Here is a 23,242-nt window from a genome sequence, read left to right as displayed (position 1 = left end):
CTCCTTTCTGTCTTTGATGTCCTGGTGAGACTTCCCATTGTCTGAACCCAACTTGAAGTCTGGGCTAATAATATGCACATACTGGCTCCTGGGGCCAGCAGGGAGAGAAGGAAGGAGTGTGAATCCAGAGGGGGGGAACAGAAGATACCTGACGTGCAGATTATCTTTGTGTATTGTTGCATTTCTGCTACAGAATACAGGTAGACCTTGTTTTATTTTGCTTTGCTTTATTGCGTGTCACAGATACTGCTTTTTTACAAACCCTGTGTTGAGCAGGTCTGTTGGTGCCGTTTTTCCAAAAGGATTTGCTCACTTCGTGTCTCTGTGTCATATTTTGGTAATTCTTGAAATATTTCAACCCCTCTACCAGCAAAAAGATCATGAGTCGCTGAAGGCTCAGATGATGGTTAGCAGTTTTTAGCAATAAAGTATTTTTAAATTAAGGTAAGTATGTTTTGTTTTGTTTTTTTGCGGTATGCGGGCCTCTCACTGTTGTGGCCTCTCCCGTTGACGCGCAGGCTCAGCAGCCATGGCTTACAGGCCCAGCTGCTCCGCGGCATGTGGGATCCTCCCGGATCGGGGCACGAACCCGTGTCCCCTGCATCGGCAGGCGGACTCTCAACCACTGCGCCACCAGGGAAGCCCAGTATGTTGTTTTTTTAGACATCATACTGTTGCACACTTAACAGACTACAATATAGTGTAACCATAATTTTTACTTGCACTGGGAAACCAGAATATTCATTGACTCACTTTGCTGTGATATCTCCTTTATTTCAGTGGTCTGGAATTGAACCTGCAATATTTCCGAGGTCTGCCTATAATCTGTAATAAGCACCTTGTTGGTAGACATTCGTTTGTCTTTACTTTTTGCTAACATAAAAATGTGCGAAATTCCAAAGTGTTGAGTTCAGTTCAGGGTGACTTCCTTGTTCTGTTAATTAAACTTTGGAACATTGAGACAGGCTAGGAGAAATGATTGGATAGAAAATATTATTCTATTCATTTATCTCCCAGCCTACAAAATGGAAAAAGAAAAGGTGCCATGAGCTTTATTCTGTGTACATCTTTACGTAGAGGTCTGACTAGTTCATTCAACAAAGAAATGAATGAATACCTGTTACATCCCCAGGCACTAATATTGGTGCTAGAAATACAAGGCAGACAGTACCCCTGCCCTGATGAAGCTTACGTCCTGGTGATGGGGAGACAAAAAATAAACAATTAAACCAAATGAATAAATAGGGTAATAACGAAATGTTAGTAAGCATCATGAAGAAGATAAGCAGAGGGTTATGACAGAAGTAAAGGAAGAGGGGACTCTGGGTAGACTGGTGAGCAAAGGCCTCTCCTGAGACATGCAGGATGGGAAGAAGCCGAGATAGAGGCCCGGGGTGGGGAGAGATGGAAGACTGGAGGCTTAAAGAAACAGAAGGGAGGTTGATGTGACTTGATTGTACAGTGAGGGGGAAATGGGACCAGGTAAGGTTGGAGATGTAGACTGGGGTCAGATCACATAGGGGTGAGAAGTTCGGGTTTTATTCTAAATGCAGTGGACATCATTGATGGAGTCTAAGTAGGAGATATTTAAAAATATCCCTCTGACTGCTCTTTAGAGAGAGGCTTACAGAATAAAGAGAAGACCAGCAAGGAGTTTGTTACAATAAGAGAGAATGAGGACTTTGTCTAGGGAGGAAGCAGTGGTGCTAGAGAGAAGTAGACAGGTTGGAGATGTATTTGCACTTGCTAAGGGATGGGTATTAGAAACGAGAGAAGGAAAAGGGTCAAAGACTTCTTAGCTTTTAAGTTTGAGCAGCTGAGTGGATGGTCAGGCTATGGCTGAAATGTGCATAGAAGGCAGAGGTTTGAGTGGACAAGTGGAGAGTTGTGTTTTTTACAGGTTAACTTCTGGCTCAGACATTGAAATGGCGATGCCAAGTAGACAGTTGGATATACGAGTCATAAGGTCAGGAGAGAGGTCCTGATTATCCATATAAATTTGGGAGGGAATGGTTAACTGTGGAATGCGTCATAGAATTCAAGAAAGGAGAAGGTCCATTGGATTTGACAACATAGAGCTAGGTCTTCATTGACTTTGATCTGAGAAGTTTAAGTGGAATGGTGAGGATGAAAGCCAGATTGGGGTGCATTTAAGAATAAATATTTCCACCCCCTACTTTCAAAACTCAGCAACATAAGAACAGGAAATCAACTCACAGCATCTCCATTTTGACTCCAGTCCTGACCTCTTCACTAAACTTCTTACTCATTTTCCAACTACTGAACATTTCCCCCTGGGTATCCAAACTTAACAGATCCCAAACAGAATTCTTAATTTCCTCTCCTCACACTTGGTCCTCCTTTGCTCTTCTCTCTCGTCTTCGTCTGCTTTCGCCACCACCAAAAGCTTTTGAGTCGTCCTTGACCGTTCTCCTTTTGTCACACTCCTCATCCAGTCCACCTTTGTCTCTCCTACCCCCACAGTAGATCCTGAATCTGACCGAGTCTCATCTCCATCGTTGGCAGCACGGCAGTCCATGCCACCATTGTCTTTTGCCTGAACTATCGAGGAGAAAGAAATCCTAACTTCCTGCTTCCTTTCTTGATCTCTAAAATCCGTTCGCCAGTTAGCAGCTAATTTTGAAATATAAGTCATATTTTTGTCACTTCTCTGCTCACAACCTTATAGTGGCTTCCCATCTTATTCCTGATAAAACCCAACGGCCTTACGGTGGCATCCAAGGCCCGACATTGTCTGGTTTATGGTACCTTTTGACTTCACCTCCTGTAGAACTCTCCCCTCCTCACTGCCCTGTTCCACCACGCTGATCTCCTTACTGACCCTCAAATACAACAAGCATTCTCCCACTTTGCAGTCTTTGTAATTGTTGCCCTTTCTGCTTGGAAGGTTTTACCCAGCTAGTCACATGGCTCTCTCCCTCACTTCGTTCAGGTGTCTGTTCAAATATCATTTTGTCAAAGAGGCCTTCTTTAGCCAGTATAATAGACCTAGAAAATTATCCAGTGAGTTTGACTTTATGGAAATTTATATTAAGAAGAACTGTAAGGTGTTTGAAAGTGCGGAAAGACCTCAGTTGTTCAGGGAAAACCCTAAATAACAAGGTAGTAATAAATCCAGAAAAGAAAAATTCACATCTAAGGCAGTGTAATTACAGTAGGCAGCTTGTCTCAGCAGTGAGTTCTTTATAATGAGAACAGAGAGTGTGAATTTAATTTAAAAATTGAGATATGGTTATATTGGAAGAATATGGGGGGAAAAAGAGGGGCTGTATATATGCTACGTCTTCATTTACCTTAAATCAATGAAAAATGGTGCTAAAATTGGTGAATCAAAAGACAACAGTCCTCTAGAGCCCACCAATTTGCCACAATGTAGAGAGCAGGACAGAATGTTAAATAATACCACAGGGATGCAGTCAGCAAAATCTAGACTGTAGGAAATTAATGTCCAACAGCCTGGTTTCTTCAATGAATAGATTTCAAGAGATTTGGGCATGGGAGGGTAGAGGAGCAGAGAAAGACAGTAGGATTTTGGGCTGGTGTTGTATGCCCATTTGTTTGTGGTCCTTATGCTAAAACTCAGGTGTATTGTTTTTCTCTGACAACGATCAGCTCTTTTGGTGCAGACAGCAGAGAATGCAGAAGGTTTAGGTCAACCAAGGGTGAGATTGAGCCAGGTGAGTATGTGGAGGAAGAGGGGGACAGGGGAGTCGTGCAAGAGAGTGATTGTGATGGAACACAAATCAGAACCAGGTAAGAAGCGAAGTGATCACATGAGTTACTGGATAAATAGTGTGAAAATGGTAGGAGTAATGTACTGAAACTCTTAATGAAATGCAGAATTATTACAGGGGATTACTAGAGTAGTTAAGATGGAAAGCTAAGAGGTGGTGGTCAAAAGGTGGTACACTTAAAATCAAAGTTTCAAAAAATATATAGTTGATACTGACAGGATGCAAGGGATGGCATTGAAAGCGGATGACCCTACTGGGTGAAGTAAGTCAGACAAAGACAAATATATGATATCGCTTATGTGTAGAATCTAAAAAAATGGTACAAATGAACTTATTTACAAAACAAAAGAGTCACAGTTGTGAAAAACAAACTTGTGGTTACCGGAGCGTGGTGGGGAGGAGGGGGAGGGATAAATGGGGAGATTGGGACTGACATATACACACAACCATATATAAAATCGATAACTAATCAGGACCTACTGTATAGCACAGGGAACTCTATTCCATACTCTGTAATGACCTATATGGGAAAAGAATCTGAAAAAGAGTGGATATATGTATATGTATAACTGATTCACCTTGCTGTACAGCAGAAACTGACACAACATTATAAATCAACTGTAGTCTAATAAAAATTTTTAAAAATTGCATTTGACATTATTAATAAAGATTGTCAGTTGTACTTATTATGTTTCAAAATGATATTGCGGTATACCTGGCTGATAACTTGAAAGTTCTGTAGTTATAAGAAATGACAAAGTGTTATTGAATTTCCTATATAATGAAAACAAAAAGTGGGTGACTTAAATTGTGGGAAGGAAGAGCTCATTCGTGGCAAGGATGGAAAGAACTGGTCAACCATCTCTTTAGAATGGGTGAGAATAAATCCACTTAAAATTTTGGATCCATTTTTCTGGATAGCTTGTAGCCGTTTATACTCACACCTATAGTGTGTGGGAATATGAAGAGAGAGTATTGAAACTTAAATTTCAGTTTCTATGTGACATCATTCAGCCTTTGATGTTGTGCTGGTAGAATAAGGCAGAACTTATGCCAATTTTAATCATGTAGTAAAGACATTCTGTATGTTGAATCATGAATTCATTCATAAATATGAGACAGGCATTGTAATCTTTCAGAACAGTTCAGCTTTTGTAAGGATTATTTGATGACTTGAATCCCTAAATCCAGTAAGTTGTTTGCTTATGAACTCCCTAAAAGCATTTCCTTTACCAGGATCCTTCTTCAGGAGCAATGCATTTTTTGGACCATTTGCATTCAAAGTCGAGGCAGTACACACATATGAAAATTAGAATAACTCATGTTCCATTCTGCAGTGTGTTTGTGTTCGGAAGCTGTCAACCAGGTATCTTCATGTACCAAGAGTACCCGAGTTGGAAGATGCTGCCCAAGGCCACACGTGTTGGAATCTAGCAGGATCTTTACTTTCTAGATCTCTAAGCTCACTGCCCCCCTACTTCTCTCCCTGCCACCTGGTGCGTTTAAATGGCGCTGGCTTCTCTGCTGCCCCACACAGCATGTGGGCGTCAATATTCAGTCTGTCTGCTTCTGTTCTTAGAGCCTTGGGGAAATGATCAGTACCTCTGCATTGTAAGAGCCTGGGGATTTCTGGACTACAGGGTATCAGTAGATGTTTGAAAGGGTTTATTTTCACTGTGTTGGGAAGGATATGGGAGTACAGATGCTCTCCTACCTTTTTGGTCGGGGTGTACATCGGCAACACTCTACAGCATGCAACGTCCCAGTACTTAATAAAATTTTTTTTCAAATGTAGATCCCCTTTGAGCCTGCACTTCTGTTTATGAGGATTTGCCATACAAATGAACTTATATATAGATATGCACAGATCTATCAAGGATATATGTTGCAGCATTATTTGTAGTGGCAAAAGGTGGGAAACAACATAAATGTCCATCAGAAGGTCAGATCAGTTATGGCATGGCCACACAGTGGAATACTCTGAGTGATTGTCAAGAATGAGGCATGTCTCCTTGATATTTTATTAAATTAAAAAAAACAAGGCACACATCAGTTTATTTGGTGTGCTGTCATTTATGTGCATACAACATTTCTGGAAAGCAGCATAAGAAACTGTTTCAGTTGTTACCTTGAAGAAGTGAACTAATAATACCTAGAGATATTGGTGGACTCTATATATCTGTACCATTTGAATTTGTATGTTTAAAAAATTAATATTTAAATTTTGTAGTATTTTATAGCTTAGAATAATTATAGGTGGCAACTTTAATATCTTTATGTTTTATGATATTGATCTTGTAGCTTTTGAAAATGACTTTTGTCTGTTAAATGAAACTCAGCAGTTAGCATCTTAGAATGGAGTTGAAATAAAAATCTGATAACCTAAAATGACAGTGTCATTTCAGTTCATTAAAATCATGTGTTGTTATTGCTGTTTTATCATTAGGTATTATGACTCTGTCCCCTTTTGATCAAATGAAGACTGCCTCCAATATAGGTGGATATAATGCAGCAATTAAAAACAGCCCACCCGCTATGTCTCAGTATATCACTGTAGGGTCCAATCCATTTACGGGCTTCTTCTATGCTTTAGAGGTAAGTGTTTCATCACTGATCTTGATTTTTCAACATATCTACAAATTGGGATGGTAACATAGCCTTAGAAAGATTAAGCAGTTTACATTTCTAAGTTTCAGTGTAAGCTAAAATTAGTCTCAACTCACTTTCTTCTAAATTCTTTAGATTAACTGAGAAGGTACTAAAGTCAGTGTAATACAAGCAGCCTTCTTTGTTTCTGATGCCCCGAATTCATAGTTGAGTTGTCTTTAAATATTGGTGCAGTAATCAGAGGCTTAGTGATGTCAGCCCACCAGGGATTTGAGTAAATGAGGAATTGTAAAGACAGAGCAAGCCACCAACTATAGTTGATAAAGTGGTGAAAATTGCTTCCTAAAATTGGGAAAAATTAGGTGTTAGATTTGGTATCTACTGTTGTTCGCTTAAACAGCACCCTTCTCAAGATGGTTCAAACCATCTTTTTGCTTTAATAAATACATTTTAAAAAAAAAGAGGGGGAGGGATAAATTAGGAGTTTGGGGTAAATATATACACACTCCTATATATAAAATAGATAAATAACAAGGTCCTACTGTATAGCACAGGGCAGTATATTCAATATCTTATAATAATGTATAATGGAAAAGAATCTGCAAAAGAAAAAAATATATATAGCTGAATCACTTTGCTATACACCTGACACTAACACAACATTGTAAATCAACTATACTTAAAAATTTTTTTGTATAATATGAAACATTTCTAAATAAAAACTGGTTAAAAAATGAAAAAAAAAAAAAGAGGGAAAAGGGCCGGTTGTATATGGATAAGAAATCAATAGCCCTGGTAGAAAAATGCCATTTTACTGTCCTAGTTTAATTTTTTTTCATTAATTACAATTTAAAGAGGGAAATCCTAAAGATAACTAAACTACTAGTGATTTTACTTTTCCTTTTCTTTTTTTAATTGGCCATGCCACATGGCTTGCGATATCTTAGTTCCCTGAAGAGGGATCATACCCGAGCCCCCTGCAGTGGAAGCATGGAGTTCTAACCACTGGACCACCAGGGGATTCACTTTTAAACTGTAGAGTTAAAACTTTTGATTATATTGCTACCTCCTACCTTTTTAAGGTACATCTCGTTTAGAAAATATATTTTGTTTATCTGTCAGCTGTTGTTTTCTCTTTCAAATGTTCTGTTTTTCAGGGAAGCACGCAACCATTATTATCTCACGTTGCACTAGCAGTGGCAAGTAAACTCACTTCTGCTTTATTTAATGCTGCCAGGTAATTACATCACAATTTAAATGATCTAATTTGCATCTCACTAGGTTTTAACTTATATTTTGATAGTCTGCAGTTTAAAACTCTGGAAGCCCTGGTTTTAGTCTGAATTTGCTTTCTTTCCAGTGGTTGGCTTGGTTGGAAAAGCAAGCATGAAGAAGAAGCTGTCCAGAAGCAAAAACCCAAGGTTGAACCAGCTACCCCATTAGCTGTAAGGCAAGTCTGTCGTGCTCTTCTCACATTTTAGTGTTCTTAGGGATGCGCTCTTGAATTAATGGTCTTTTTGTGTGCTTATCTGATTTGTTGATTTCCTGAGTCTTTGGAGCTTCTAAAAGTCATTAATGTGGGACTAATTTATATATATATATATATATATATATATATATATAAATTTATTTATTTTATTTGTTTATTTTTGGCTGCATTGGGTCTTTGTTGCTGTGCGCGGGCTTCCTCTAGTTGCGGTGAGCTGGGGCTACTCTTTGTCCTGGTGCACGGGCTTCTCGTTGCAGTGGCTTCTCTTGTTGCGGAGCACGGGCTCTGGGTGCACGGGCTTCAGTAGTGGTGGCACGTGGGCTCAGTAGTTGTGGCTCACAGGCTCTAGAGCACAGGCTCAGTAGTTGTGGTGCACAGGCCTGGTTGCTCTGCGGCATGTGGGATCTTCCTGGACCGGGGCTCGAACCCGTGTCCCCTGCATTGGCAGGCGGATTCTTAACCACTGCGCCACCTGGGAAGCCCAATGTGGGACTAGTTTTTTCCACCAGAATGTAAAGTCCACGAGGACAGTGATTCTTGCCTCTTTTATCACAGCTGTCTCCCTGTCATGTAGTGGGGGCTCAATACGTATGTGTTGAGCGTGCTCTTCTACAAACACCTGTACACTTAGCTTAAGTTGCAGGCAAATTGGTTTTTTGATAGCTGTTGGATTTCTTTCTGTAAAAAGTTTAGTTTGTCATTAAGCTGTAGAAACGCAAAAAGGACTTAGTGATTTCTTTAAAAAATAAATAAATAAAAATGGGGGGTCCCATGCATCCAAGCACTCTTCAACATGCCGGCTTGTGCTTCCTTGCTTGCTTCAGCAGTGCTGTAGGATATTGAGTGGATTCGTCAGGTTTTGTGGGGAGTGAGTATGATTTTTGCCTGATTCTGTTTTTAAATCATTTTTTATTACCCAATAGAAAGGGAAATAGAAACCTCCCCCCCCTTTTTTTAGATGTTCTTCAACTAAAGAGATATAACTAATTATCTGTTATTAAAATTGATTAAAGATTATCTTCCAGGGTTTTTTCCATCTTAAAGTATGTTATAACACATCACATTTTCTAAGGTCGCCCAAGAATCAAGAAATAAGCCAAATGGCCCTTATGCATCCAAAGAGATGTAACAAAGTTTGAGTACTTTGTCGCAGGGACTTTTTTCAAAATGAGCTCTTCTGGTCCTTTCTCAGTACCTCTTTACTTTTATTTTACTCACAGTTCTAATAAGATTGATAATAGACCAAGAGCAGTTTACAGATAACTATTTAGAAGAAGGAACGTTCTTGTACCTGCATTGGTATCAGCAAGATATGATATCTAGAAAAAAAAAAGAGAATAGATCAGAAATCAGAACTACACAGATGCCTGTGTAGGAGCAGAGTATTCTAAAATTTAGTTGGTTGTGAGGGTGTTGTTTCCTACGATGTATCACTTAATCAAGGAAATCTAGTTGTACTTGAGACTCTCTGAAAATAGGTTGTGGATATCTATATAGAAAATCTCTGAAACAAAACCTAGGTGTTTTTATTTTGTAATAGAAGAAATTTCCTTATGCATTTTGTATCACAAAATGTGGTATAATCAGTAAATAAATTAGGTATTAATCCATAGAAAGTTCATATTTCTTTATATAAAGACAGATTCAGCCTATTTTGTCAATGCATTTCATTATTCTTTTATGTATTTCTAGATTGCACTTTGATTTGAGCTTTCTGTTTTCTTTCACATATCAGGTTTGGACTTCCAGATTCCAGACGCCATGGTGAAAGTATATGTCTGTCTCCATGTAACACGCTGGCAGCAGTAACAGATGATTTTGGCAGAATTATTTTGTTGGACGTAGCTAGAGGAATTGCAATACGCATGTGGAAAGGTACTTTCTTACAAAAATCCAGAAAAAAAAGTTAATTTGCTTTCTACCCCAGCAGTTGGACGGTGTTATCCTTCTTCAGCTTCTGGTTGATAACAGTGTTTAATTCTTTACGTTTATGCTTTTTGTTTGTTTGTTTAAACCATAAACTCAGATCAGCAACGCTTGATCCAGTAGTCTAACTGATATATCCTTTAAGTTTGACCAACTCAGGCACTTTTAACCTCTTCCTTACATACCTCTTTTCAGTTCTCACTGTCATTGTCAATTCCTGAATTCAGTTTCTTGCCCCCTCGAATGCCAAGTCAAGCGTTTCAGATTTAAGATGGCAAAACCTAGCAAAATTCATTTTTTTCTCATTTGACTTCCATATCTACGTGCTTGGGTCAGTTCACTTAAGTGTCTCAGTAACTTTGTCAGTTAGAAGTTGCATTTAGTGGCAAACAATAGAGCCAAGTACAGGGTTGATATGGTGTCACTGTGATGTCCTCAGGAACTCAGTCTCCTTCCATGTAGCTTCCCCATGCAAAGTTACCTCATGGTTCAAATGGCTGCTGAAGGTGTAGCCTTTTTATCTGCATCCCAGGAAGGAAGAAGGGGAAAGGAAGACTGCCAGTTTAGTCCACTTTGAAGATACTTTCTGAAGTCTTGCCAAGCTTTTTCTACAATACATTAGCCAGGACTTAGTCACGTGGACAAACTTAACTATAAGGGAGACTTGAAAATATCTAGGCACATTGTCAACCTGAGTAAAATAAAATCTCCTTGACCAAGGAGGAGGGAAGAATGCATTGTCTGAAGTTATCTGGAATAGCAACATGTCAGCTCAGACTGCTGGTTAGAAATCACAATTTTGGTGCAATCTGGTCTGTTTTTAGCATTGTGAGGAATAATGGATTTGAGGGCATTAAATTACTGTGGACCAGACTGAGGCCACTATTAACCTTCTTGCCAGAGAATTCCTGCAGTGTTTACCTGCCACATGTTTAAGTGTCTTTAGAAATAGGTTTTAATGCTGCAGATACATCATTTCTCCCTGAAATGGTGTTTGTCTTCTGAAACAACATCAAGGGTATGTTCTCAGCAAGACTTTTCCAGAATATATACCAGCTGGTCCAAATCCCCTATGGCGATCTTATCGCTGCCATTGTTGCCTGTCCTTCTGCAGCTGGTGCAGTCTGTCGTTTTCCTCCCTGTACTGGAAAGAGAGGGATCAGTTGCCTGTGAGAGGGGCCGCCCTCAAGTGGAAGAGGTGTCAGCTGCATCTTTCTTCTCACAAGCCGGAGCTGTTTCCCATCGCTCTGCAGCCCATGTTTTCCCTCTGTCTGCACATTACCAAGGGACTTGAATAGCAGGGAACCAATTTGATCTTTTTCTTATATTTTAATTGTATTTTTAAGTCTGAACCTGATAACCTCCCCAGAATTTTTTAAAAAGAGGGAGGGAGGGGAATGAGATGAGGGAAGGGTGCTCACGAAGCCTCCGGGATAACTGTTTTTTTCTTAAAGAAAAAAAAGTGATCAGAAGCAAATATAGCAAAATCTGAAGTTTTAATAAGACTTGGTGATTTAGTATTATCATAATTATTATCTTCTTTTCTGTTTAATGTATTTCATAATAAAAAGATAATGTACTTTTTTTTTAACATCTTTATTGGAGTATAATTGCTTTACAATGGTGTGTTAGTTTCTGCTTTATAACAAAGTGAATCAGTTATACATACACATATGTCCCCATATCTCTTCCCTCTTGCGTCTCCCTCCGTCCCACCCGATAATGTACTTTTTTTTTTTTTGCGATACGCGGGCCTCTCACTGTTGTGGCCTCTCCCGTTGTGGAGCACAGACTCCGGACGCGCAGGCTCAGCGGCCATGGTTCATGGGCCAAGCCACTCCGCGGCATGTGGGATCTTCCCGGACCGGGGCACGAACCCGTGTCCCCTGCATCGGCAGGCGGACTCTCAACCACTGCGCCACCAGGGAAGCCCCCGATAATGTACTTTTACAGCTTTTCTTAAGGCTCCCCACCCCGCCGCCAGAAACATCCCAGAGTGCTTCAGGAGGCTACTGCTAAACCTAGATGACATAACTAAGTAGCTTTCCTTTCCTCTTTCTCCAAGGGTATCGAGATGCACAGACTGGTTGGATCCAAATTGTAGAGGATCTCCACGAAAGAGTGCCAGAAAAGGTGGACTTTTCCCCCTTTGGAAGTCCTCAGGGTCCAAGTCGAGTAGCTCAGTTCCTTGTGATCTATGCACCGCGGAGGGGCATTTTAGAAGTGTGGAGCACACAGCAGGGCCCTAGAGTAGGCGCTTTCAACGTGGGAAAGCACTGCAGGTAAGCTGCAAACGCCGGACCTTTTCCTGGTTACAGAAAGGAATGCTTTTGTTAGAGTAAAGCATTTATTAAAGCTACTTATTAGATTACAAGTTGTTTGAGAATTGAAATGTCCTTTATTATGTTTTTTTCCTGCGAGTGCCTGGTATATAATTAAGGATTAAGTATTTAATAGCAAAGGAATCTGATTGAAGAGGCCGTGATATGCTACTGAATTAAAGTCAGCTTTGGTGCTGTCATTTGTCCCCAGCTCTTACTTACACTGTGGAGGCTCGAAAGGAAAGATTCTTTCCAGTTCCCCTGGTGATGATGTTGAGTGAGGTGAATGCTTTGTTTACCACTGCAGCTTAGGCCTGATTGTGTTCATTTAATTTTCTAGCACATTTTAACAAGGTATAAGAACCCTGCTAATTGGGTCCTGCTTTACTTATGTTTTTGGTCTCAGTATTTATTTGTCTTACTAATGCTTCTGAATTGATAATAATGTAGGGGTCCCAAGCTGTAATAATAGCACCTTTTAACATTTTTCCTTTCTCTAAGATTTTTACCATATTGGTATGTGATTTCCTCAGGCTTCTGTATCCTGGCTATAAAATAATGGGCTTAAATAACGTTACCAGTCAGAATTGGCAGCCGCAGACTTACCAGATCTGTCTGGTTGATCCAGTGTCTGGAAGTGTGAAAACAGTAAATGTCCCTTTCCATTTAGCATTGAGGTAAGTTGTATCACGTGCCAGCTTACTTATGTCCCTCTGCTAACTTTTCCTGGTCCTTTATTTGCTACTTGTTTTACTTTGTTTCATAGTTATCATTTTGTTCTCTTTTCTGATTAGACTGATAACCTTTAAAGTTAAATAGGAAGAATAGAAAGGAAAAAGAAATCTGGAGCGTGTCAGAATTAGAAGGAAAACAGTTTCACATTCTGTAAGAATTTGTTGTATTTATTGTTTTAGTGATAAGAAGAGTGAACGAGCCAAGGACATGCACTTAGTGAAGAAACTGGGAGCCTTACTGAAAGCAAAATCTCCCAATCTTGGTAGGTGTCCTTCAATAAAAATGAAGCAAACTGTTATGTCATTTTTTAAAATTAATAGAATATTCTAAGTGGAACAATCAAAACACTTCAGTGCATTTATGAGCTATTTCAACTCCTTTTTGGAATGAGGTGAGGTACAAGTAATCATGTGTAGTTTTTACTGGAATTACTCTGGAGGATGAAATGTGCCATCGAGGGAGTATTAAAATTGGTAACAATAAAACAATGATTTCCGCGAGAACCCAGAAATCCTTTAGACTGACTGATATTGCAAATACATGATTTTTTCTTTCAGAATAAAGTTTAACTGTCATAAAAGTGAAAATCTTACTTTGGTTAATTTTCTTTCTAGATTTGATTGAAACAGAAATAAAGGAATTAATTCTCGATATTAAGTACCCTGCAACCAAAAAACAAGTAAGTGTATATAATAAATGAACTTTCTTGCTGAGTAGCTAGTACATATCCTTCTTAACAAAATCTTTTTCTTCCTATTTCCCTCCAAACATGACAGGCTAAAATCTTCCTTTGTGTTTTCATTCCTGTTCATCCTTTTTTATATTCCCATGTGGAAGCTTCTATTGTTTCTTTTTTTCTCTCTTCTTTTTTTAATTAAGTAATATTACCATACGCGGAAGCACATGTGTTTTATACACATAAACAAACCCATACATAACGTATATTCAAATTAAATAATAATAAGACAACGACGTGTATGACCACCCACCTTAGGAAACAGAATGTTACCAGGAAGTCTGAAGAGCCCTGCACGTCCCTCCTCCATCCCGTCCCCTTCTCCCATCCCTAAGGTAACCAGTCTTCAGAATTTTGTGTTCCTTTCACTTTTGCTTTTCTTTACAGATACAGCATTTCTGTATGGCTCCTTTAAAACATATTGATGCATTTTCTGCTTTTTTGGAACTTTATATGAATGGGGTAATGCCCTGTCTTCTTCTGTGACTTACTTCATTCCTTCAGCATTGTGTTTCTGGGACTCATCCACGTTGCTGCCTGCAGCTGCAGTTGACTCATGTACTGTGCTATATGAATTCCACTCTGTGACTGCCATTTATTTGTTCACTCTCCTGTCAATGGACATTTAGCTTGTTTCTAGTTTTTTGCTATTAACAACAATGATAGTGTGCTTATCCTTGTACATTTTTGCTGGTGCACATGTGTAAGAGTGGAATTGCTAGGTATGAGCTTTGGCTGTACTAGTTGATGATAAATTGCTTCTCAAAGTACTAACTGACATTTGCATTTATACTGTGGAAGAGGCCTTGTAGCTCCACAGCCTCCGCCTCTCATGATATAGTCAGACTGGTTACCTTTTCCAGGCTCCTGCTTATAAAATGGTAACTCATTATATTACTCCTACTCTCCTCCTATCCAAGTCCCTCATAATGCTGCTCAGGTTCTAACTATAAATTCTTACCTGACACATCAATCCTCATGGATGCCTCTGAACTCTACTTTTAATCAGAACCAGAGAGCTAATGACTATAATCGTCCCTCAGTATCCTCGGGGGCATTGATTTCAGGACCCCCTGTGATACCTAAATCTCAGGATGCTTAAGTCCCTTATATAAAATGGTGTAATATTTGCATATAACCTAGGCACATTCTCTTGTATACTTTAAATCCTCTCTAGATTACCTGTAATACCTAACATAATGTAAGTGCTATGTAAACAGTTGTAAATACAATGCAAGTGCAATGTAAATAGTTGCAAGTGTGTGGCAAATTCAAGTTTTGCTTTTTGGAACTTTGTGGAATTTTTTCTTTCCAAATATTTTCAATCCATGTGGTTGAATCTGCAGATGCGGAACCCATGGATACAGAGGGCCGACTATGCTTGTTTTCTAATTATTTCGTGTATATTAGTCAAGCTCCCCAACTTTTTCCTCTTTACCTCTTTTAAGCTCCTTCAAACAGGGACCTTACCAAATACGTCATTTTCATAATGCACAGCATCTAAAGTAGTGGGATGAGTTAGTGAATACTAATTTCTTTCTATCCCTCTTATTCTACTGTGACAGTCTTTTTTTTTTTTTAACATCTTTATTGGAGTATAATTGCTTTACAATGGTGTGTTAGTTTCTGCTTTATAACAAAGTGAATCAGCTATACATATACATATATCCCCATAGCTCCTCCCTGTTGCGTCTCCCTCCCACCCTCCCTATCCCACCCCTCTAGGTGGTCACAAAGCACCGAGCTGCTTCCCACTAGCTATCTATTTTACATTTGGTAGTGTCTATATGTCCGTGCCACTCTCTCACTTCGGCAGTCATTTTTTAAAAACGCTGTTTATCGTCTTATTGTACAACAGGCAAGTCTCTGACTTTTAATTGAGTTTTCCATTCCACTGACAGCACTCATGGGCACTCATCTTCCTCAGGGCAGCCTCCGTTATTAAAGGGACTCTTGTGAGAAGGTGGGCATGTGGAGAGGCAGTTTAGGGCATCGGTCGTGGAAAGGAAGCTCATAACCCACACAGTTCTCATTTTGATACCATCTTTCTTATCTTACATCGTGGAACAACGAAATCGGGAAACTTCAGCATAGTGCAAACTGTCTTCTTGATTTTTTTTTGTTTTACTCTGCTACTGAGTTTTGTATGAAGCTATGAATTTTATTAAAAATACTAGGCAACCTAACAGTGAAAGTTGTGTATTGTTTTACAACAGTTAAGGGGGAAAAGAAACCAGTTTAGACTTTGGAAGACTGAATAATAGGACAGTGAGCCAGCGGCTAGCTTGTATGATAGTAGACAGAACGGAGGCAGATGACATTTTCCAGGGTATTCGCCTCTTTTGGTCACTTTCTTTATATCCTCCACCCAGTTGCCTCATCATAGGCCGGACCAACCTCTTGAGCCGCCCTCTACGCCCATTTCTCCTCCACAGACACACAGAGTTGTTGTGTTACAATCTGATATTTGTCCCATGCCACATTCTTAGCCTTACCTTTTAGACTATCTAATCTCATCAGTCAAAATCCAATTTAATGTGCTGATATGAACAGATAAGTAGGAACTTCAGGTGCTGTGTCTGACCCATGTGTGATTCTGATTGTTGCTTCTTTAGGCATGAAGGGGGATTTTGGAACTGATGATAACCACTCTTAAATATCTACTAGTGGGTAGGAAGCGGGTAGGTGGGGAGTGTGTGTGTGTGTATATATATATATACACACACACACATACATATCTAGCATGGCCTGTGGATTCAGCCAGCCATGCTCAAGTGCAGTAATATAGCAGTAATTAAGTTATTGTCTGCTTTTATTATTGACATGACAATGACAGTGTCTGCTTTTCATTTATACCTGTAGAGTATAGACTTATTCAGACTCTTATTGGTGAATACCTTTATCTCCGTTTCTGTTTTGTCTTGGCCGTTCTGTTGAACATCAGTTGCCTTCTAAGTTGTTTCATTCTCAGTCTGGACTTCCTGTCATTGTACCATGCTTGGCGTGACATGAAGTTGATTACATAGTACTTATGGTGCAGCTTTAACTCTCAGGTAAGTATAATAAAATATCTTAAAAACGGAGCTTCCCTTTGAAACTTGGGGTAGTGAAAGTATAGGCATAAATGTAAAATTTAAAGAACAAAATCATTGCCTTCTAGTTATGAGAATTGCTCCATATCTTTCTTCTAGGCATTGGAAAGCATTTTGGCAAGCACACGTTTACCATTTTCCTGCCTTAGAAACATCACTCAGACGTTAATGGACACTTTACAAAATCAAGGTAATAGGATTTGTACTGACTGGAGGTTATGGTCTCATCTCAAATTTTATAACTCTGACGATAGAAAGTATTAACTGCTTATGATGCCATCATGTTACTGTATTTTTTAATTAATTAATTTTTAAATTTCCGGCCAGGCCGAACGGCTTGTGGGATCTTAGTTCCCTGACCAGGGATCGAACCTGAGCCCTCAGCAGTGAAAACACAGAGTCCTAACCCCTGGACTGCCAGGGAATTCCCCATCATGTTACTTTTTAATGTGGAAATAATATATAAGAAAGAAGGAAACTTATTTCATACCTTTAGTATTGGGGACTTTTTAATTCCCTGTTGCTGTTTTAATTCCCTGTATGCTGTTGATCTTCCTCTGAGCTTTCTCTGAATATATTGCCTCTGTTTCTTACTGTAAATAGTTTTCGTTTGACTCCATCTACTGGGAGGAAAGATATCAGTATAGAATGATGGGAAGTGATTATTGTGGTAATAGCTGTAGAGCGTTGTGAAAGCCATTGGCAGGAGGGGACGAGATGACTGGTGGTAAGCAAAAAACAGCCAGGTTCTCTTGCTGCCATTATGTCTTATTTAACTTTAAGTAATGTTGTTTTGACTATGATAATGATTAAAAAAAAATTCTAGGCTTTGATTTATGTTTTGTTAGTGTATGGAATCCACAGTCCTTCATCCATGTCCCTCATGAACTGTGCTAGGGCTTCCAAAATCACAGACTATGATTACATGACCGGTTCTGAGTTTTCTGGTTGTTTTTTTACTGTTCAGAATGTATTTGTCTGGAAAAGAATTACATCTGTAACTGTGGGTTTGTAACTCCACGTTCTGTCCAGCCGAGCTAGAAAAATTTAATTTATTCTGAATTCCTAACATCATTTAAAAATGTAGTGTGTGATGCAGTGACTTCATCTAGTCATGACTTTTTGCTTGTTGTGTAAATATGAAACCAGCTGTGTATTTAATTACATTTAAGCCAACTTAGAGTCGCTTAATAGATAAGTCGTAATATGCTGTTTCAGGACTTTAAGCATCCTAATTTTGAGAATTTCTTTTTCCAACACATATGTAAAGCTGACTCTTGGTAAATAGTAAACTTCTGTAATGCATACAGCTTGTTAGAAATACCTCTTTCAAAAAGTATAGTGCACTGATAAAGTCCCCCTATCCCATCCTAAGGCCTTAAAAAATATCAAAATTTATTAAGTTAAAAATTACCTTGCACTAGGCTGGGAGTAAACCAGACACCATTGTCAGAGTTCTGTAACATCACTAGTTCCAAGTTCTACCCATAAATGAGACTCCTAAAAATGTCAAGTATTTAGTATGCTAAGTTTTATTATGGCTGTAAGAACTTGGACAGTCTTCCATGTTACTATATCCCATATCAGAGTTCTTGGGAGTTTTCAGTGTCTGCCTTTTTAGAGAATAAGTATTCATTTGTATTAGAAATAAATATTTAAATTATCATGTGTATTATACAGAGAGTATTTTTCCAGCACTAACCTTGAAAAAAAACCTGATTGATGGAGGATATTAAGTGGAATTCTACTTTTTGCCAGCCTTTCTTGAGGATACCTCTGTCACAATCCACATTTTCTGGTCGAATTATAATATCTTTGACCATGATAAGAAGAAGAGGCAGGCAACTTTCTATTTGTCCTTCCTCAGGGTGTGAGCATAATAGACAACATATGATTGACGGGGTGAGGGAGAACATTTTCAAACCTGTTTCCAAATCATTTATTTAAATTTGAGTACTAGACTAAAATATTTCTTCTGTCTTTCTTTTTTTTTTTTAACGTCCCCTTCTATTAGAGCACCTTATTTCATTAAAAAATTTAGACATTTTGCCATGACGGGAAAAATTATTTTTGCCTTCTTAGTCCATTATAGCTTAAGCATCCCAATATTTAATAAAACAGAACATCAAAGAATTATGTAATATTAAGAGATTTAATGAAAGAAAGGCCTTTTTTATCAGTCTGTTAAATATATCTCTTTATTTTTTCCTTCTACCTTATAGAGCTTGAGTGTGTTGATGAAGGATTGCTACAGTTTTGTGCCAATAAATTGAAATTACTCCATCTTTATGAGTCTGTCAGTCAATTAAATTCCATTGATTTTCATTCAGACACGCCATTCTCTGATAATGTGAGTAATCCCATTATTCATTATACAAAATAATCTCTTTGATTATTTTTTACTTTTTTAATTGGTAGTAAAGAAGTAGAATATTAAGGTTTTGGGTTTTTTTAGGTGTAAAAAAACAGTATTTTCTTTACAAGGCCTTCTGCTGGCTTTCCGTGCCTTGGTGCTAAATTTATATTATTTAGGCTAGAATATTGAACTTATTGTTAATCCATTTTTAATACCTAGAAGCATTTGGTTTTCCTTATTTTTTAAGGTTACTTCTTACAATACAACTTCTTCTGGACAGGGTTTGCCAATTGAAATATATGCAGTTTACTGAAGTAGCAAAATTTTAATTTCTTTTAAAGAAAAAAAAAGATTCTGCCAAACAGAAGAGACCAGCTTTTCTGTGTTGTTAGCAAGCTCATACTACTCTGTTGTTTCCTATGTAATGAAATACATTTAAAAAAATATTTTATCGTACATCAGAGTGTTTAAAGTAATCGTAGAAAATGTTCTGTGTTTTTATTCTATAAAACATAAAAAACTGATAGCACCTTGTAATCTCTATTACAGTGCAGTGTTGCTCATTTCTGAGGAGAGTATACAAAATTCTTACTTTCCATCTAGAGAAATCGCATTTCTCCTGATAGAGAATAGAGAGAAATATTGTCCTCTCTTCCCTCGACTACTATGTGACCTTGGGCAGGTTGCCTGGCATCAGGGCCTCATGTCTTTTATTTGTCTAAAGGAAAATTATTAAGGTGATTTTAGTGATTTTTCAAGTCACTGGTAATGCTTTTATAAAACTCATCTGGTGTATCTGAAAGTTAATTGAGTTTTAAAGTGGATGCCTTTTATTGTAAATACACGTACACGAATAAAAATTTTTAGACAGAAAAATGAGAGAAGGTTTTCCCTTTGTATTGGAAATAACCTACAAGTCCTAACATCTGTTTTTATCTTTGGGGTTCTAGATGGATTTTATAAAGCATTTTAACAATCCTCACAGTAATATTCTGTGAGCGCCATTATAAATGACAAAGCCATTTTTCAGGAGCTTTTGTTTTGCTATCTATTTCACCAATAGAGAAAAATCATTTCAAGCAACAGAAAAGTTCAAGTTGATTAAGTTATGTCTATAGGATTGCCTGGACATTTCATAGATTCTTCAATGCCTAAATTTTTTTTAATCAAATCAAAACTATCTCTCTTGAACCCTGCAAAAGAAACTTAAATATATGGCATTAATAATCCCTTGTAGAATTCATTTCCACTTGATAGCCCCAATATAGTGTGCAAAAGAATTATAAACGTTTAAAAATCAGTTGACAGATTGTTCTTTTTTATTATTTTTTTATCTTTAAAATGCTTTTAAAGAATTAAAACCGTATTTTGCTGTAGACTTATTTGGATCCTTAAAAAAGCATGCAGTCAACTTCTAGGCTGAATGGCTAATTTTGTACATACAAAACTAAAATTCAAATCTAAACTAATTCATTTTTGCTGTCTGTAGGACATAGTTCATATAAGTTTGGTATAGCATTGAACCACCTGTGTGTATTCCGTAGCATTTTGCAGTTTACTACTTGTTCTTAAAACAACATCCATAAGTAAATAAATAACAAAACTGCTCTTGTTTAAAAATGCAGCTTTAATCATGTAGCATGAGGGGAAGAAAGTTTTGCTTGCTATGGCGAAATGTGTGTGTGTGTGTGTCTGTGTGTGTATGTGTACACTTGTCCCTAGTTTAGAAGAATAATAGTAGATCAAGAGATGTTTCTGCACATAAGGTATGTAAAAACAGTTTGAAAGGCTGGCAGGTTGTATCTCTGCAGCCCCAAGAGCCGCATAGAGGATTTATATGTAAATACAGTGAAGACTGTTTTCCACTGCTTTTATTTTATAATGTTTATGCTGCTTAATAAACAAGCATTAAATTTCAAATAGTTCTTTAGTTTCCTCGGAATCACAAGAGTTGGCAGTTGACACCCTTTTAATATTTTTTTTTTCAGCAGAGAAAGGTTCATTGCAGGGCCGAGCCAGGAGAACAGGTGGCTCATGCTGAAAAACCCCGAACTCCCCAATGGTTTGGGGGGAAAAACTTAAATTTCTTTTCTGATTAAGCAATAATACATGTTTATTAAAATTTAGACATTTTAGAAGAGTATAATCTCAAGAAACTTTCTAAAAGTGGTACTTTCAGTAATATGTAGTATTTCAAGATTAGTTTATTTAAATAACCTCCTACTCATGAATTGAGAGTAAAGTTTTAAGCAGAGCACATCATAGCTATGACATTAATTCAGAAGTCATCATCTTTTGCTTAGTCTTGCATTTCATTTCAGATGGTAGTGTTGACACTTACGGAAGAGTCATAGAAAGAGACATGGTCTATTCAGAACTTTTTTTCCCCCCCCTATATTTAAGGACTTGGCTGTGTTACTAAGACTTGATGAAAAAGAACTTCTTAAGCTCCAGGCGTTGTTAGAGAAGTATAAACAAGAGAACAGCAGGACTGCTGTCCGATTTTCTGATGATAAGGATGGTGTGTTGCCTGTGAAAACATTTCTGGAATATTTAGACTATGAGAAAGATGTGATCAACATAAAGAAGATAAGTGAAGAGGACCGTGTGGCTTTAGGTAGGTAGAATGAGAAATTGCTCTTTGAATCCTCCCTATTCTAGATGAAAGCCTGGGAGGAGCTTATAGCATCTCAGAGATTGAGTTTGTTTTGAAATTAATTAACCGGAGAATTTAATGTGTGTTTTACAGTCAACAGAAGATCCTCTGGACAGGTAGGCACTATGTCATAAAAGTTGTTCTGAATTAGTAAGTACGCTCAGGAGACAGTGTCAGACGTGTAATGATTTGCCTTCTGCTTTGATCACTTAAGCCAGTTAAACCACTGATTTCTCTTCTTTCCTGTTGTTTTGCTCCTCTGGGGATCTAGGTTGCAATTCAGGAAGATTGTGAGTCCAGATGGTAAGTGGTCATTGATTGACGTGTCTTGATTTTGTTTTACCAGGCAGTTTCTTTTTTTGGAAGTGCTTATGTGGAGAAAGCTCCACTGAGGATATGTGTCACGCTCTGGAGTCAGCTGGACTTAGCCCCCAGCTGTTGTTGGTAAGGTTTCTTCTTTCTGGATGCTCTTCCTTGCTACTGTCACCCAGACGTGTCAGTCTCTCTCTTTTTTTTTTTTTTTTTACCATTGTCTAAAGCATATCATAGAACATACATGAAAACCTTCTAAGAATGATCGAGGATATTTATAATCACTGTATTTAATTGAATAATATTACCTTACTTTTCTCATTCTCTGTAAGTTATAACCAGCATATTCCGGGGGTGGGCCTAGAATAAATGTAGAATCTGTCACGTATGCACGCATTTACAATGGACTGTGATCTTCAGTAAAAACGTTCATATTAGAACTAAAAAGATCTTTTCTGGAGAACAAAATGAAGTTCCCTTAAAGCATTATAGAATTATCAAACACTCCCAGACTCTGAATATATATTAGGAATTAATGTCTGTGCTATAACAAATGCAAATAAAAGAATCGTCCAATGGAAAAACTACAACACTAAATTTTCACCCTTTCTGAAAAGGGCAGGGGAGTTAGCCCACCATCACCGTCCTGCCCTCTACCACCTCTCACATGTACACATACACATACTCTGTCACAGCCCCACACACACATCTTAAATTTTGGCCAGGATTTGGGCATTCCACCTCTATGAACTTGTTGACTGTGTTAACGTATTGTTTTAATTGAACATGCAAGCCCTTTAAAAAGGGATTCTGTTCTACCTCACTCCGCAGTGCATATGTCAGGAAGGAAAGCAGTTAAAGATACACATGGTTGCGCGTGGAGGTCCATAAGCTGCTTTATTCATACTAGCCAAACACTGAAAACTACTCAGTGCCCTTCAGTGGGTGAATGGATAGACAAACGGTGACACATCCTTACCGTGGAACACTCCTCAGCAACAAGAAGGAATAAACTCTTGCTACAAGCAATAGCTTGAATAAACAAGGAAAATATGCAGATAGAAAAAAGCCAATCTTAAAAAGATACATACTACGTGATTTTATTTTCTTTATAAAATAACACAGTTGTAGAGAGAGAGGACAGATTAGTGGTTGCCAAGGGTTAGGGATGAGTGTAGGGGAGGAGACGGGTGTGGCTATAAAGAGTTAATAGGAGGGAGTCTTGTGCCGATGGTAGAGTCGAGTGTCTTGATCGTG

General features: G+C 38.2%; 1 protein-coding gene and 1 non-coding gene across 2 annotated transcripts in view; both read left to right on the top strand.

Annotated features, from left to right (window-relative positions):
• Nucleotides 1-23,242, top strand: part of RAB3GAP2 (RAB3 GTPase activating non-catalytic protein subunit 2) — a 90,167-nt gene that overhangs the window by 43,772 nt on the left and 23,153 nt on the right. The window contains exons 10-21 of the mRNA XM_022579252.3: nt 6,202-6,350; nt 7,520-7,599; nt 7,723-7,812; nt 9,587-9,726; nt 11,843-12,059; nt 12,632-12,775; nt 13,013-13,095; nt 13,448-13,512; nt 16,761-16,851; nt 18,884-19,011; nt 21,421-21,634; nt 22,020-22,117. Coding sequence (XP_022434960.1) covers nt 6,202-6,350; nt 7,520-7,599; nt 7,723-7,812; nt 9,587-9,726; nt 11,843-12,059; nt 12,632-12,775; nt 13,013-13,095; nt 13,448-13,512; nt 16,761-16,851; nt 18,884-19,011; nt 21,421-21,634; nt 22,020-22,117 — 1,499 coding nt within the window. The remainder of the gene's footprint in view (nt 1-6,201; nt 6,351-7,519; nt 7,600-7,722; nt 7,813-9,586; nt 9,727-11,842; nt 12,060-12,631; nt 12,776-13,012; nt 13,096-13,447; nt 13,513-16,760; nt 16,852-18,883; nt 19,012-21,420; nt 21,635-22,019; nt 22,118-23,242) is intronic.
• On the top strand, nt 895-1,026 carry LOC115802818 (small nucleolar RNA SNORA36 family). The gene has a single exon (XR_004023363.1). It is a non-coding gene; the product is annotated as a small nucleolar RNA SNORA36 family (small nucleolar RNA).

The sequence above is a fragment of the Delphinapterus leucas genome, chromosome 1, assembly GCF_059928025.1.
Source record: "Delphinapterus leucas isolate spDelLeu-1000000601 "Yukka" chromosome 1, BTC_Dleu_Yukka2, whole genome shotgun sequence".
Taxonomy (NCBI): domain Eukaryota; kingdom Metazoa; phylum Chordata; class Mammalia; order Artiodactyla; family Monodontidae; genus Delphinapterus; species Delphinapterus leucas.
This window is presented reverse-complemented; position numbering and strand designations above follow the sequence as displayed.